The 19,035-nt window shown below is 34.2% G+C and overlaps 1 protein-coding gene across 1 annotated transcript; it reads right to left on the minus strand.

Annotated features, from left to right (window-relative positions):
• Nucleotides 1-1,018: 1,018 nt before the first annotated feature.
• LOC149843977 (pentatricopeptide repeat-containing protein At1g31790-like) lies at nt 1,019-2,209 on the minus strand. The gene has a single exon (XM_090001003.1). It carries the CDS (start codon nt 2,207-2,209, stop codon nt 1,019-1,021), a length of 1,191 nt encoding a protein of 396 aa, XP_089857129.1.
• Nucleotides 2,210-19,035: the final 16,826 nt, after the last annotated feature.

Below are 19,035 nucleotides of genomic sequence, written 5' to 3' on the forward strand. Positions count from 1 at the left end.
TCATAAAATATGTTATTTGAGTTAAGCAATCTGACCTGAACCTGAATTTATGGGTATGGACATAAAAAGTGCATACCTGGATAACATTTGGGTCCACCCCAACCTGACCTTAAATATGCAGGCTGGGTTTGGGTTATGATTTTTGCCAGCTACCTGGCCTGACCCATTTTTTTTGCGGGATAACCAACCCGACCTGAGTGTTTTATATGTATTTTCAGCAGAAAAAAGTTTCTGCGGTTATGCAGGTCTGGGTTTGGGATTTCATTTTCATGACCCCTACAAAACTTGAACCCGGCAATATATTATTTGGGTTGGCGGGTATACCTAGACGGGTTGGGTACCTGACCCGTTGACAGCTTCACTTCTTGGTAAGGAAAAATCTTGCAATAAAATTAAATTTTATGTTTTCCAGTATGATCTTGGTAAAAAGTCAATTGGACCGACGAGATTTAAGGAGCGAACAAAAACATGAACAGATTTTTAAAATAAAGCAATTTACAAAAGTTGAACATTTCAGAAATAACATATACTTGCCTGCTTTTGTTTTTTAGGTTATGTTTCAAGGAGACTCTTGGTCTTAAAATCATTCATTGATCTTTGATCTTCGTTTAGTCAGACAAATGACTGAAATGCCTTCATTATTAATTTGCATCACGATAAGATGACATTAGATGAGTTGTTTATGGAAAAAGAACAGGAATGCCATTTAAGATCTCAGGCAGATTCTTGAAATGAATTTAAATAAAGCAGGCAGTAGAATGTAATAACTGAAACATTGGTGACTTTTCTGTAAATAGCTGATAAGTTAGGCAGCTTTCTGTAAATTACTCTTTCAATTATAAAGAGTAGGGAGGGCGTAGTGTTAGTCTCTTAGGATTGTGAAAATATCACGATTTTATGAACACTTTATTCGTTTCTAAAAATATCATAACAAAAATCACGCTATTTGCAAAATATTGCTGATATGTATAACCATGGTCTTGCACTTTTACACTTTTCAATACTTGGGAACATTAAACTATACATGGTCTCCATTGTTTATAGACGATTGATTTCTTGAACTTCCACAAGAGATCATGATTTTATCGATCTGTGGCTGGTGCGGTTTCACACCTCGAGCCTTCATTTGATACAGTAACTTGAGCGCTTGATAGCAGCATTCCTGTTGGGCATATGCACCAAGCATGGCATTCCAACATGCAGTGTTTCTCTCAGCCATGCCCTCAAACACTTGGTGAGCTTCCTTCAGAAGCCCACACTTCCCATACATGCTGATCATGCTGGTCCCAACAAACACATTCTGATCAACCCCAGCCTTAACAGCCCCTGCATGAACTTGCATTCCTGTTTGGCCATTGCCGATTCCAGCACAAGCACGAAGAACAGTCGAAAAGGTGAAATGGTTTCCCTTCTTTCCGGCTCTTCTCATCTCATTGAAAGTTCTGATAACCTCATTGAAACACCCTTCTCTGTTATAGCATACCATAATTCCAGTCCATAGCACAGTATCTCTTTTCACTGTTTCATTGAACAATCTGCACAGGTTCTCCAAACAACCATTCTTCCCATACAAGTCCACGAGCGAGCTCGCGACAAACGGATGATTTGTCATTCCCATCTTCAATGCCAGTCCATGAACTTGCTTTCCGATTCCGAAACTTGATCGGCAAGCTCTAAGAATGCTAACTAGGATCAGTTCATTTGGCACAATGCCTTGCTCTTGCATTTGAACGAATAACCTAACGGCTTCTTGGCACATATTGCGCTCCACTCCACCCAGTATGATGGCAGCCCACGAGACGGAATCTCGTTTCGACATTACGTCGAACACTTGCCGGGCATCGTCGAAGCAGCCGCAGGCTAAATACATGACGATCAATCGGTTCGCCAGCCGGATTCCGGGCTCGAAACAGGTCCGGTTTATGTGGGCATGGACCTCTGCACCGTCGATCAAGGATCTGGTTTGGGTGCATTCGTGCAAGAGTGAAGAGTAGATGTCTGAGTTGATGGGGAGTCGGAGGCTGTCCATCAGACGCAGAACATCTGATGCAGTGGAGGTTGAGGTGTGCAGTTGTGGTGATGGTGGTTTCTTGGTGTTGGTTTTGAGCTTGTAATTTGAGGTGGGTGATCGAAGAAGAGGGATGTCTGGGTTGGGTTTGTAGATGAAAGAACCTGAGAGATGTTGGCTTGGTGAAATTGAACTCACCATTTCAAGTTAACCACAATCTACAACCCTACTGTTGGACTTCCTACTGTGTGTGTGTGTGTGGGTGTCTAGAGAAAGTTCCTTTCCATGTAACGTGTGTGTAGAGAGAGTTTAGAGTAGCACGGGGCTGTTGGAGAGAGAGAGAGAGAGAGAGAGAGAGAGAGAGAGAGAGATTATGGAAACTGCTCTGGTCACCATAGTTACAAATATCGCGAGAGATTGCCTGAAAGTTTAAAACGACAATTTCTTGCGAGAATTTTAAAATATCGCGAGAAATTGCCTGAAAGTTTAAAACGGCAATTTCTTGCGAGAATTTTAAAATATCGCGAGATTTATGAAAAAACATAAATACCACGATTTAAACGTGATATTTATGTTCAAATGACTATTTATCATGAAAAAACTGTGTATTTTTATTTTAAATAATTTTTATTAATATTTTCTTATAAAAAACCATTTTTTATTTTTTTATTAATTTATTTTTATTGCTGAGATTTTGCCGAAAAAATGCAAGATTTATGAGAATTTTTTAATTTCTCACGAGTTTTTGAAAAATGAGATTTTGCCGAAAAAAAAAATGTTTGTCACTATGCTGGTGACTACTTTGTCTTTTTTTTTTTTTTAATAACGGGGAACCCTTGCCAAAGCGATGAAAAACCCGGCCCCACGACTACCTTGCCTTATGTGGCATACCTCTGAAAGTTATGGACACACTCGTACGCAGTGGCGTTTGATCGGATGCTGGTGACTGCCTTATAATACCAGGGCCTAAGGACCAGGCTCTCCCAAGATTTAAAAGAAAGAAAAAAAAATCATATAAAATCTGGATCCGTATAAATTATATGGGTCTAAGCTCCCTAAAAGTAAAAACAAAAAAAGAAGGCTAGTCCCTTTCCATTAGGGATGTAAATTGTTCAGATTCGGGTTAGACATGACCAATACCAGATTTGACTAATCGGATGTTAGCTAACCGGAGTCGAATTCAGATTCAAATCTGGATGGTGAAAAGCTCATACCATATCCAGTTTTTTACATGTAACTGAATTCAGATATCCACCAAATTAGGATATCCAACTCAGTAACAAAAAATGAAAACCATATTTGCATCTGATTATAGTTGGAAATGGTTTTGGCTTACCAAATCCAACTAATTAAATGGAATCGGCTTTGGATGGATATCAGATAAAATCTGATCTGTTAACATCTCTCTCTTTCTCTCTATCTATATATATATATATATATATATATGAGAACTGAACATATTAGGTTTCAATTCTTGTTTGAAATCATAGTTTTGAAGTGTTTTATGAAAGATCTGAACAGTTAGATGTGTTTATCATGCTCAATTTAGTGGAAATCAACTCTTGAATCATGTTTTTTTGACCAAAAAACATGTTTATATGAGTGGAAAAAAACTGGTATTTTCTGAGCTATTGATTTTGGATCACTGAAAAAACCCGCATACAAGTCAGATTCCAGTGATCCAAAAGCCGGTTCTTACTAAACAAAACCTATAGATCACACTTATGGTGTTAGATGTGAGAAAAAATGATTTTTGAGAGGGCAGAACGAGAAGGTGGGCAAAAGGAGTGCATTACTCTCTCTCTCTCTCTCTCTCTCTCTCTCTCTATATATATATATATATATATATATATATATATATATATATATATGTGTGTGTGTGTGTGTGTGTGTGTGTGTGTTTTCCCTGGTTCCTCGCCCTCTTAACACACCCTCAGCCGCTGAGGTCAGTGGTCCTCCCTATCTTACGCTTGAAGCAAAGCCCCTACTAGCTCATCGCCACCCCCACCTGAGTGTTTCTCTTTTTAGGGTTGTATCAAAGTTTGCTGCCCTCATGGGTAAGGAACCCCTAGTGAAAAACATTAATATTTTTAGCATATCAACCCTCTAGATGTGTTTTATGTGTTTGGTTTAATAGAACTTGACCTTTGGATCATGTTTTTATGAAGTGTACGTGACATTTTTCGCGGGTTAAAAAATCAACAACCTACAATGTACAAAATTTCAACACTCAAGAAATTGTATTTTTATGTCAAAAAAATATGATCCAGTGGTCTATTCCTACTATACTGACCATGTTGAACACATATAAGGTTAGATTTTGCTCAAAAAAACTTCCCTGATGAGTCTAGATAGGGAGTTCCTTAGTTCTCCCTTGAACTTTCTAACATGATTCTTGTCTAAACATAAGCAACAAGTGTGGTGGGGCTACGCAATACTGTCATGTGATTTGACTTCATTCTAATATGCTTACCGATAAATACATAGATAGCACTATGTTTAGGTACAATACCAAGATTGGCCTTGAATTAGAAAATATGACAAATATGACCAATTGTTTTTTATAATTTTGCCCTTTTGTTGTCTGAAACATTAAGTTCTCATCTGAAAAAAAAAACTTTACTTTTAGATCCCATTTGCTTAGCTTAATCAATCAGGAAAAGGACACATTTTCGTATGAAAATGGTTTTTTTTCCTGTAGTGGGTGAAATAAATACCGCCACAGCGCCACTGTAAGTCCCAGTGGAGCCCATATGAAAACCCTCTCGTTCAGTACTCCGTGGGGAAGTACTCTCCCGCAGAACCATATGTATTTTTTTAAAGGAAATGAGATCCGGTCATCCTAACATCATACTCAACCTGAGATTTTATCACTGCAACTTGTTTTGATTAAATTTGATCCTATAAATAGATTCAGTGTGGATAATTTGATGCTAATTGTCTTTTGGTCGTGGTTTTTTTATGGAAAACATGATTTTTTAAGCCATAAAATTTTAGTATTTTTTACAATCATTCGACAGTGATTAATGCTGATCTTCACTAAACAGAACATGTAAATCATATCTATGAAGTCAGACTTGATCAAAACAAATTGCAAGAATGAGATCCCATGAAGGGTATGATAACAGGGTATGAAGTTAGGGATGACTAGATCCCATTTGTGTTCACTTCAAATGAAAGGGGTTTCCCTTCCCAATCCTTGAGACCAGTTGGTCCCTAATGATTTCCAAATTGTTACCGTTTTACAATCAGTGCATCATTTGTACAAACATCACAATTAGCGTTGGTCATCACTGCAGTTGTAGTTGCAGTTTGGTTTCACTCATCCCCAATGTCATCCCCCATATTCATACCCCTCTTAGATCTTATGATGCAAGTTGTATTGATCAAATCTGACCTTATGGATGAATTCATCACAATTGATTTAGCAGAAATTGATCCTTGGATCATAATTTTTTCAATTAAAAAATATGTTTTTTTAAATCACAAAAATTTGTATTTTGTTAACCGGTGTTATATATATATATATATATATATATATATATATATATATATATATATATATATATATATATATATATATATATATATATATATATGAAAACCTACAAAATGGGAACCATGCTAAATAAAACATGATATTAGATTTTTGTTTTTTTTTTAAATTCTAACCCTATGGATGTGTTCAGCATGATATGCATTTTGAATGAAAAAGATGGTAATTGGAGCCTAAAAAATTTATGAAAATTGTATGCTGTTAATTTTTGAAACCTTATAAATACACACACACACCTATATATATGCATGGAATCAAATGCTCCAAGAAGTGATTCTTACAAAGACAAGTATATAGATCACATCTATGTGGTTAAAAATTCAGAAAAACACTGAAAATCCAATAGCATGTTTCATTTAACACCGTGCCCATTTTGTAGGTGTAAAACCCATAATTTTTAATGATTATTAATAAATAAAAAACTTATTTTTTATCACCAAATTAGAAATATGTTTCTAACTTTTGAATTTCATTTATTGATATATTACATGTTTATTTGTTCATTTCTGGTCAATCAGGGCATAATTTGCATTTATAAAACAATTTCAAGCTATAAATCATTATTTATATATATTATATTTAAATATATTTTTGATAGAGTTTATAAATTATTGGAGTGTATTTGTGTTATGTAACTCTTGGCAATGGTTTATAGGGTAATTTGTCATTTTTGGCTAATCTTGGTATAATTGGTATTTTTTGAGTTTTTAGCATTTTTAATTGCACACGAAGGGTTCGTTGTATTGCTTGGGTAACGGTCTTTGCGGACTTCGAAACCCCTCGATCTTTTGGGTTTTGATTCATTGTTCTTCATATTATTAAGGTAAGATACCTTAATTGAACTTGTAGAGAGTATGTTTAGGCACTAATTGTGAAAGCATGATGTTGTTGCGCTGAATATTTAAATAAATTGCAAATAAAAGTTATGTGCATACACCGTACTTAGTCGTGGATACCTAGGGTTGTTATGCATGTATAAGTTGTCCTATATGTTTAACTGATTTGAATGCAGGATATACCAAAAATGTGATACTTATGCTAAGTATCAAAATGACTATAAGCCAATATGCATTGAAAGTAATGCAATGCGAAATATAAATCGGGTAAATGCCTATGGTAAGTACATGGTGCAAATGCATCTTACAAAAATTTATTTTATTGTATGCAACACCGTCATGTTCACACACTTCACTTAGTTGTGGATATCTAGGGCTCTTGTGATTGTAGTTTAGAGATCATGCTTGTCATGATTGTAGTTAACAAAATATGGAGTGTGTTTGCTGAAGGTACACCTGTGTATGAGTTTGAATGCTTGTGCACTCATGAATGTATAATATGTATACAATGTATGCTATTATACTTTGGTTTGCGCATATTTTGTTATTTTGTGTGAATGTATGAATTTGATACATGATGCACATATAACTACTATGGATACATGTAAGTCATGTTCGATGCATCCTATGAATGTTATATATTGTCTTGTCATATGTTGGATTCGTTTATTCTTGTATGAAAGAATGTATGTGCATGTTTTAGATTGTTTTGAATATATATTGTCTTGTTTGCAGGAGAAACATGAGTGTATGATGAACGGTGGGATGGTCAATGAGATTTTGACCTACCTTTACGCAATTATATCTAAGGTGATATATCGATTCATGTGGTGAAAAATGCATGTAACTTTTATCCCGTATGCAAATCTTGAACTACGTAGGAGTTATGTATGTTGAGGTTTAGTTGCTTCATATTATGAAATGTGCATGTTCACGTATGCATGAATAGAACTCATGTTTGTTTACGAATGCTTTGGGGTTCAATTTACGAAATGTAATGTTTCTTGTAGTGATGATATGATACGTAGGATAATATTTTTTTTTATGATATGATTTAAATGTCACGTGATGTGAAATTATGAATACATGCAATAAATGTTTATGTTCAACAGTGAACTATAGTTCATGAAACCTTATTTGGTTAAATATAAGATTTTATGATTTAAGTGTCATATGAAGTGATATATGATGTGATGCATATTGATTGTATATATGCATGTGCCCGTGTTGGTGGCTATCGATCTTGAGAGTGGTCAATTGTATTGATGCACATATCACAATAGTTTTCACTGAATATGGTACCCATTGAGGAACTGTTTTCAAAGGATTCTCTATGAAGGTATGCATGACCAGATCAAGTAATCTGACTAAAGTGGTAAGTTCTTGTGAGGAAGCACATTGTCCAAGAGCTGGTAGCCCGCGAAGACGGTATATTCTTGTGAAGAAGTGCATTGTTCAAAACCAGGCAAACCATCCGTCTAGGGCGATAACTCTTTGTGAGGTTGTACATTTTTCAGATCAGGCGATTCGGCGTGGATCTTGTGAATATTTATATGATTAAATGAAATGTTATGATCTTCTGAGTTGATTGAGATAGCTAGTTATAAATCTATAGATTTGGCTTTTATGTTATAGCATGATTATATGCTGAACTCAGATGTGAAAATCAAATCCTTATTGATTTTAGATCTTGATATGAGGTTATGATTGTGACATTGATGTTACCATATAGGTGAATAACACATCACGCCTATAAATGACTAGGTTGACTTATTAGGTGAATGACACTTCACACCTACATAGTTTCATTGCAAATGATTGCATTATATTTGTCTGAGTGAATATATCACATCTATGCATCATGATTGATGTGTATCACGAATATCTAACTAAATTACTTAGAAAGTATGTACGTGTGTTTCACGCTGGATGATCAAATATGATTTGACCTATTGTTTATAAGAATTATGACTGCATATGGAAATGATGCAATGACCTGAATGTCTTAGATGCAAGTATATATTACAGCCATGACTGAGATGTCTTGAATGCATATGAATTATGCTTTATGATGTGATTTCATGTTGAATGATATATTAAGTGATAGAATACTTTGAAATGCCTTATGTTTAAATGCTTGAATAAATGACTTATAAGATGTGGTTTCCTTGTCTATCACTTGATGACTAATGAATAATCTATGTATTTACCTTTGAATGCTTGATATGTTTTCTTTAAGTTTGAGTTTGGGTTGCTCTACCAGACTTTAGCGAGTCTGACCCTGTTTTATGGGGGACAGGCAATGTAGGTAAAGTATGATGGGTAGTTGAAGCAAATGATTGGTCAAGTTGCATCCTCGAGGGTCCACACTTACCTTACGATCTTGGTAGACATGATCTTTTTGTTTTAAGTACTTGATCATGTAGAGACTGAACTATTGTTTTTATACTCTTATTTGAAATAAAATAAAAACTCTTCACATTTCAATCTTATATTATACGTGTTTGAAATGTGTATATTCTGTACATTTTGATTTGATTGTTATCTTTAGTGTAATCCCGCCCAAAGTCTTAATCATTTTTTAAAATCATTTTCGTATTATAAGATCTAATTTACTTATACTTATAAAACAAATAAAATTGGTCTTGAAATTTTAATATTTGAATAATAATTAAGGTTAAATTTATGGGGGCGTTATAGTAGGTTTTCATTTTCCTCTCCCTCTCTCTCTCTCTCTCTCTCTCTCTCTCTCTCTATATATATATATATATATATATATATATATATATAAAATGTGGTTGATGTGCAACCTTTAGGTGCGCAGCTATCAATGAAACTCTAACGGCCGTCCATTGCCGCCTTGATGTACAGACACCGAAAAAACACAAAAAACTCACATTTTGCATTTTTTGCTTTTAGCGACGGGTTTTTACCGCTGCTAAAGGTCCCAACAAAAACTAGGACCTTTTGTGATGGTTAAAAATTTGTCACTAAAGGCCACAATTTATGCTAGGGCCTTTAGTGACATGTTTTTGGCCACCACTAAAGCCAAAAAGGAGAACAAACTCACTTTTATTGAGTTTTTCCATATTTTTTGTCATCATCATGTCTGTGATGGACAACCAGCGGAGTCCCACTGCTACATGCGCACCTAAGAGTTGTGCAACTACCACTCACTATATATATATGGACCATCCAACCAAAAGAAGGTCCAAAATCTATAACCACTGATAATCCACGATGTTTCTTCTCTAACGATTGAGTTTTTCATCGATTGGAGTTTTACATATGTGGATTTTTATCATTCATTTAGTGAACATGTTTTGAATTAGGAAATTTCGATGTTTGGATGCATTTTTTAAAGCGCTAAAAATCAATATCCCATAATACTTTATATTATAAATTTTAAATGCATTGAGTTATCAATTTTTCATGTTTCAAAAAATGTCTTTATGTCGTAAAGTCATTATATAAAGCATATTTCTTAATAAATTATAAAAAATAAATATGTGAGGTCCGATTGATGAGATACTCAAACATTGAAGAAGGGGAGTCGTCCGATCTGCGTTGCTTGCCTCAATGTAGTTACTGAAATCGATCTAAATTGGCCTATTTAGACTGGGATGTTTGTCTTTTGTCATTATTGTTGTTACTAAAATCAAACTGAATTGGCCTATTCAGATCTAATTGGTCCTTCAAATAAGCAATACAAGAGTTGATTTGTCCCCTTTAAAAATCAGCCATTTTTTTTTGCTGCTTAACCAAAATTGGCTCGAACAGACCCCTTTAGCCCCAAATTAATTTACTGATATAGTTTTAAAAATATATTTATAAATAGTAAAGTTAAAAAGAAAACCTTTTAAATGGTTCAATTAAAAACTATCAACTTCATTTCAATTTGAACTGATTTTATTAAATTTTTTTAGAAAACCCATCCCCTAGTGAATCAGATGTTACATAGTGTTTAAAATTTGGAACAAGGGTAGATATTATCATGGTTGTACATAAATACGGATAAAGATAGCCCTCCAAGGCAAACAAAACGCACCACTAAGTATATGGGAATTTGATTCCTTGGCACATTGGCCATCTCAACCTTTTATACAACCAACTGATCAAATTCAAACATGTCTGTATGAATACATAAAATGTAACGCCTCAAAATATTTAACTCAAAAATTTACAGGATTTTTTTTTGAATCACAGCAGAATTGATTACTAAAAATTTGGTTAAATATATTGGGCGAGTTACAGGCGATTAATACTTCTATATCATTAGGCAAATTATTTGAAACATTGTCTTGAGATAATTACATGCGTAAATTCACAAATAATAAAAATAATGATTTGAATCAGAGTTCCACAGAACATCAACAGAAAGATATGGTCTCATGGTGCCTGCAATGATGCCCGTAATTGCTTTGTGATTTTTATTTGCTACCTGAAAAATAATAACTTAGAGGGAGTAAGACTACACCTAGTCTAAGTAAGAAACAAAATATCAATAAGAATGTGCTCCGTGTCATGTGTACAAGTATATGTGCAACACATCCGAATAATGATGTACGAAATACCCAAACTCATATAAGTTCTATTATGTTCACCCAATGTAAGCATCTTATGGTTTAGCACATAAAGAAAAACATTACTGAGAGCTATGCATCATCTAATTGACTCATAATCATACTACAATAATCACAATATCAAGTAAGGTATGTATCTAAAAATATAAAAAGTAAATTGACTTTATGTTTCTCTTTTTAACTTACCCTATGGGTACGCACAGGTATTCGACATCGTAGTGGACTGAGACCACATGAGGGTTTGTTAGGCTTTCATTGAATAACTCGTGTGACTAGCCGTACAGATACCCAGAAAGGATGGTTCGTGATCGATAATACTCCCTAATGGTAAAAACTAGAAAATGATGCATTCTGAGACTTCTGCAGAAGACATAGATCTACCACCTAGGACACATTTGTAGTCTTGGTCCCCTAACTCCGAGGACTGGGGACTGGGTGAGATGCCTAGCTCTCACAAGAACAAAAATATCCCACGGAGTTTGTACCATCTACCCTCTCCAAGGTAGGTAATGGGTCCGGTAACATACATCATATTTCAAGTATACCAAAAACCCAGAAAAATTGGTAACATATACCATTTTTTAGGTATACCCAGAATCCCATAACTTAGGGTTGTCTGATAACATATACAGTCTTTCATGTATACCCAGAACTCAAGGAAAACCAGTAACATATACTGTCATCAGGTATACTTAGAATTCCATAAATTAGGTTATATGTACATAGATTAAATTTTGTTTATTTTTTAGTACGAGTCATTGCACTACAAGGGATTTTTGAAACCCCAAACCCACACTCGGGGTGATCTAAGTGTATGCACATCACCAACATAGTGTACAATAGGCACTAACATAATGTTTCTTAGAATTACAGGCTCAAATACAAGCCGAGTACTTGTGCTTGCATTATTTTAAATATTATTTTGAATTAGGGTGTACGCATCGTACCCCATTGCTCATACAACCACATGCTTTATTCTGGGTGAAGCACACACAAACATTTGCATTAAACATAGCATCAACCATGGCATGTCTAATGAACAAAATTTCATAAGTTCTCATATGGCACTACCAGGGTTCTGTGAAACCGCAAGGTCAATTTTGAGCTTTTGCATAATTCATGATCTTGCAATATTCATAATTATGCAATTATCAAGATCATGTATTTAACAACAAGCGGTCCATGTACTGGATATGGTTATGGCATTCATATGACAATCACATATTCACTTTATATGTGAAACAATTAGCATCATGGATATCTTATTCTTTGTCAAAGCTCATTAATAGCATAACATTATTTTTGTGTGCATACAATAAAAATTATATTTTTGCGAAACATACACATGTATACTCATTCCAATAACATAATGGTCAAAATAATAAAATAAACATTTTTTTATTATTTTACCGGATTTCAAATGTACGACCACTCAGTTGAGTGAATGACAACACTTTGAGGATCCAAGCGTGCATCCAATCCATACTGGTAATGAGCATTCTATTTCAAATCTATTATTCCATTATTTTACCAAAACCTTGTGACTGACATAAGTGATATATATATATATATATATATATATATGTATATATATGTACTTCACGCACACGTATATACAATTTTACTGGGCTGCGGTGGACCACCTTCGGTTCTATCACACACTCATCATGGACATGCATATTACGCCAACTACCGGTAATTCATGTTTTGGTTTACCTTTTTTTTTTTTTTGAAAGGCAAGCTGGGTTTAGGCAGACACCTACCAGTTATACAATGATATCATTTAGGTTCTAACTTGCAACATCCCAACACAAGGTGGTGTGCACTAGTTGCTCCTATTAGACAAGCGGAGCCTCCGTTGGTTCACCTGATTATTAGATAGGAGAAAACTGAGGCCGTGTGGACCCCAACCCGTTGCACCCATGTTGGGTGCAGCTACTGCTGCCCCTGTTTATCACAGTAGCACGAGTCAATTGTGACCCGCAGGGTGTGACAGTAGGCTGCAAGCCAACATTGGCAGTAGACTGAGTGTTGACAGGTCCAACTGGTCTGCAATATGTATTTAGGTGTATTTTTTTTAAAACAAAATTACCATTTGAAAAACAAACTGGGATGTGATAGTCCCCAATCATCTGGACAATGCAGTTAAATCGGGACTGCAACGCCTAGCCAAGCTGACTAGCAATGGCTGTGCGTTAGCAGTTTGCAGCGCCCAGCTTGCATAGGGGTCGATAGACCTTGGTCGGGTCGGACCAGGTCGAACAGACATGTATGGTCTGACACCCCATTCTAACCAACAATTAAAAGTGGGCTGAGGTCAAACAGCCCCCAACCCGTTTCCAGACTCACCTACGCATAGCATAGGCACAACTATTTTTTTTTGAATAGGTATATGAACAAAACAACAAGGTAGGGATTGAATTTAATTCAGATTTAACATTATTGACACCTACATTTTTTTTAACTTAAATAAGAGACATCAAAAACACGATAGTGCAAGTTGTGTGTGTATGTTTATATGATTAAACAACAAGCATATCACATAAAAAAACTAAAATCTTATATTTTTAGAACTTGAATGGGAGAAATCAAAACACAACAGTGCAAGTCGTGGCACCAAATCAGGCATACATGCTACTGTAATCATATATTTTTTAGAACTTAATTTAAACAAACACACTACGATCTCATGCATGATCATGACTATATTCATTAATAGACTCAAATAAATGTATGCACCTTGTATGATAAAATTGGTATATATATATATATATATATATACATTATTATTTTTAGAGAAATTTAATTTAATCGACCATACCAGAATCATTTTTGGATAAAAAGAACCATATGCATTAACAAATGTATGTCAACCTAAGATCTATATGCAACTATTTTTTTTTTGTGCATGGTGCCGTTAATTGCATTTTATGCATCTCTGAGAAGTTTTTGGTAATAAAACTAATAACAACAAACACACAAATCTAGCATTTTACGCATACATGTTTATTTTTATTATATATATATATATATGTTTTTGCAAATGATACATGTCTATTAGCATGATCTAGCTACCTGAGTTATGTCTACGATCTCCCTATTAAGGACAGATCGACACCCATGACACGAGATCCAACCATCGCGTATGCAAGTCCATTATTCACCATACCGAGGACCGATTAGATTTCACATCCGCCATGACTAATTCACATGGCTAGAAGCCTTGTATGAATCTTTATGGGCTTGGATATGGGAACACATATCTATTAGAAGGCCTATGAGATGTCACATTTTTTATGAATTTCCATGTGTTGTAATGTGGATCCGGTCAAGCAACAAAGAAGAGACTAATTGAAGAGTGTATGGTCATCATATGGATAGAGGCTTTTACTTAAAATTATTGTGAACAATGAGCATGGCAAATATAAATATTTTTTATAATATTTCATACTTGTTTATAAATAATGCAATATATGACTAACCATGAATGAATGTTTATTATGTAGGTAAAGTTTTGCCCTTACGAAGATGCAGAGTAGGAGGAGGAGAATCAGAATATGGTTGTGCAAGAAAAGACCATCTTGAAAACAAACACTTGGTTGCACAACATGAATGAAGTTGAGCGTCAAATGACTAGTCGAATGGTTCAACAATTTGGCTATATTTAGCAACCAACCGGATGCAGTTAGTAAAACCGTTCCACTCACAATAAAGGATATATAGGACAAAGGATTACCCCATTTGTTTTTCTTTGAACTTAAAGGCTGGTACGACGATGATGAAGGAACAATGACAAATATATGCAATGTAAAAGAAATTTGAGACATTCACAAAAAAAATAAGCATTTTCCCTCATTTACAACTTTCAAAAATAGTTTTGTAAACCTATAGAATTATGATTTTTGGAAAATCTAAAAAACGTTATTGCGAACAATGATAAATTTATCCGATGTAAAATTTTTTTGGGACATTCACAACAAAAATTAAGTGTTTTTCCTTATTCGTGACTCTCAAAAACAATTTTGTGAACTTATGGAACAGGACCGCTCCTTTCACGTGCTCGCGGGGCCACCAATATGCCTTTAACACAAGTTGTGATGATTTTTATGAAATTCACAACAAATTATTGCGAAAAATGATGAATATATATGATATAAAAGAAATTTAAGACATTCACAATAGAAAATAGGCATTTTTTTTCATTCACAACTTTCGAAAATAGTTTTGGGAACTTATGGAATTGTGATTTTTGGAAAATCTTTAATAAATTTTTGCAAACAATGATGAATATATGTGATATAGAAGAAATTCTGGACATTTGTAACAAAAAATAAATATTTTTCCTCATTCATGACTTTCAAAAAAGGTTTTGCGAACAAAGAGTTGCGATTTTTGAAAAATCTATAACAAATTATTGCGAATAATAATGAATATATGTGAAATATTTAAAGAACAAATTTTGGCTCAGTTAAACATAAAATATTTAAAAAACAAATTTAAACTCATAATGTACATAATATATCCTTCAAGTTTTACAATTCATAAATTATAATATTAATCAAAAAAATAAATTTAAACTCATAATTGTCCATAGTCTTGTCTCCACAGTCATGAAATACTTAAAGAATAAATTTAAACTCATAATATACATAATTTATATCCTTAAAGTTTGACAATTCATAAATTACAATATTAATGAAAAGAACAAATTTAAACTCATAATTGTCCACAGTTTTGTCTTCATCGCCATAAAATATTTAAAGAACAAATTTAAACTCATAATATACATAATTTACATCCTTAAAGTTTGACAATTCATAAATTATATTATTAGTCAAAATAATAAATTTAAACTCATAATTGTCCATAGTTTCATCTCCGCATTATCTGTCTCCACAGTATCCATCTCCACAACCTCTGTTGTTTTATGTTGCGGTCTTTTTTGTTATTTGCCTTTGGATTCTTTCTCAATTTCTTATAGAATGAGATCATACCATACCTGCAGTTTGTAACACAATTCTAAAATAATATTATTAGAAGACAACTAATATAGCTTACCTCCTATAAATATAAAAAATAGAGACATATAAATACGTATCTGGGTGAAGGTCAATTCCTTGTATCGTCAACATCCAAGCATGTAGCGACCCCATCTTCCCACCCTTTAGTTGTGAGCATTTGTTGTAACCAGTCAATGTTTAAATTTAGTTTTTGTTAGTCGATAATAAAACAATAAAAACATCGATTTTAAAATTCACAAAGAAATACGAGGTATGGTAAATGGTCTTTGATAAATTATATCCTTTATCATGACTCAAATGTGGGCTTTTTTTAATCTTTCTATGAATCTTGATAAATTCTATGTATGTGATAAATTTATTTTAGAATCGTTTGAGTATACATACAAATATAACAAAAGAACAAACAAATGAACATGCAAACCTCCAAGTATCTTTGTAAAATTCATACTATTTTGGCACATTTTTACTTTCCTTACCAACCTTTACAAGTATCTCGGGCACCATAATTGCTTTCTTGCTTGGAGTTAGGGATGGGAGTTTGAACGAGTTTTTGCTACGATATTTCTGGTATGGTTTATAATTATCCATCATGAACTACCGAAGGTATACATAGAAGTCATAAGACATCATTAAATAAAGAAACACCAAACTATTCTAGGCACATTACACCAACACAGAAATGACAAAAATTAAATAAAGGACAATCAAGCACACATAAATCATCTACAACACAAACATAATAAATCCTAAACCGTAAATCATGTAAAAAATATTAAATAAAATACATGACATGCAAATACGCACATGCTTAGATGATGCTCATTTCTACAAAAAAAATATGAATAAAAATAAAACAATATTGTTTGTATAAAACTCATCTTTTGACCTAACTATGGACCCAATCTCATTGGAACACAACGATGAAATATTGTCGATGAATCGCTGAAAATAGACCCGAAATTGTTGTCGAAAAGTCATTAAATTTTTTATGAAAGCGCAAGCAAGTTGGAGACCACAAAGAAACCCTAGAAAACGAGAAAATAGCCCTCGAGTGCAGAGAATCACTTTTTATACCATGAAAAATCACAAACATGAAAATCACATTCTATAGATACCAAATATATGCAATTTTTCTAAGGTATTTTTGAAGTTACTATTATAAGGAGGCTTACAAAACTTGTTTTTGTACATTTCATAAATATTGCAAAAAAAAAAGTGTGAACATACATTTAGGTGAGGGTTAAAGAAAGGGGAAAAAAGTTTGTGCAGTTTTTTGTGACTTGGGTATAAAATATGTGATTTTTCTAAGATATTTACGATTTTACCATTAATAGAGAAGACCACATAAATAACATAATTTTTTTAATGCTTTATGAGGTCCATAAAAAAAAAGTGCAGACCTATTTTCGACGAGTGGAGTGATATATCACGAAAAATTTGTTAGTTTCGTACATGCGAAAGGTAAAAAGGTCGTAACGAAGTTAGCTATTTGTGATTTTAGTTATCGGGCAAATTTTAACAAATTATAGGGTTCTAAATTAAAGAAAATGCATCATTTTTACCGTTCATGTTCATTTTTAGTTTAAAAAACAGATGCCCTTTCCTATTGGTATGAAACCATGGTCATCTCATGTCAAGTGATAAACCAACATCACCTCTAACCAGAAAGGCAAAGACCTTGTGCGCAACACTGACTTGTTTTCAATAATATAATGGCTAGTGGTAGTAACCGTATTTTTTTCTCCCCCATTTCCTAATTAATCTTCTTTCATTAATGTAATTGCTGCTTTCCATCTCATCTTAATATATGGTTTTGTGCCATAAAAAACTGAGGATTTTGTGGAAACACAAAAAAACCCGTTTATTTATTTTTGGACCCCCACCATAACAACACAAATGTGGGGGCTACTTTCATCGCAGAAAAAGCGAGAATCTAGGTTTGATAATTTGCATTTTCATGTTTATTCCAATGTTGTGGGTCGCATTCATGAGTTTTTTTTTGTGATAATTTTAAAACTTTATTTCGTGTAGAAAATTATTGACAGTCTTAGTATGTTTAGAATTTAGAATAAATTTAGCAAATGCAAAATAAGAAAATGTAAAAAAATAAAAATGAGATAAATCATGATAATGCACAAAATATCGAGAAAATGATCAATTGAATTTTTTGTAAGTATCTTATTATTTTCGCTTTTTGTGAATTTGTAACTATGGACTCAAAACATCTATGTTTCCTTAAAAAAATCAAAATATCAATGATATTTTTTATACAGATCTATACCAACTTGATGCAACTCATCCACGTTCTTTTTGCCAAAGTAAAGGATTAAGGCACATTAATTTTTCTTTATAAGCAGTAATTAACAAAAGTATTCCCAATTTACACCATTCATTATGAATAAAAGTGAAGCCAAAATAAACAGCCGCTTGGCCTTCTGCCCTACGAGGGACGGAAGGCCAACAGATGGAGATTGGGATTTGATTGTGAAGTTAGAGAGAGAGAAGGAGAGAGAGAGAGAGAGAGAGAGAGAGAGAGAGAGACTACGATAGGTAGGGATGGCAGTGGACCGGGGGGAAACGGGGTCTCACCACGTTTGGACTAGGGATAGAGGACATGAAACAGTTAAAAACAAAACCCGTGCGGGGATGGACTTACGCTTTCCCCCGCCCTGCCCAGTCCCCAATCTTCGTCTTGCCCTGCCCCGTGCTCGATTCTTCTTTAGAGATGACAGTGGAGGGGAAACTCAGCCCCACCCCGCCTCATCCAGTTTGGACCGAGGGTGGAGGTCATGAAATGGGGATAAAGGTTAAAATCAAAACCCGTGCAAGGATGAAGGCGGGGATGAAGGATAGGATTTTGAGATAGGGCAGGGGTGAAGACCTTGTCCCCTGCCTCCGCCTTGATCCACTGCCATCCCTAACAATAGGGGGCTTTCGGCTGGAGGGGGCAGAGCAATGGCCATCGTCAGATAAAAGAAAACAACCTTGAAGTGGAATGGAGGGAATCTAGGCCTCAGCAACAACACAGTAA

This window comes from Nuphar pumila, chromosome 3 (genome assembly GCF_984573655.1).
Source record: "Nuphar pumila chromosome 3, dmNupPumi1.hap1.1, whole genome shotgun sequence".
In the NCBI taxonomy this organism is placed as follows: domain Eukaryota; kingdom Viridiplantae; phylum Streptophyta; class Magnoliopsida; order Nymphaeales; family Nymphaeaceae; genus Nuphar; species Nuphar pumila.

Excerpts from the sequence above, each read along its gene's own strand:
- LOC149843977 (XM_090001003.1), bottom strand. The coding sequence starts at position 2,209 with ATGGTGAGTTCAATTTCACCAAGCCAACATCTCTCAGGTTCTTTCATC.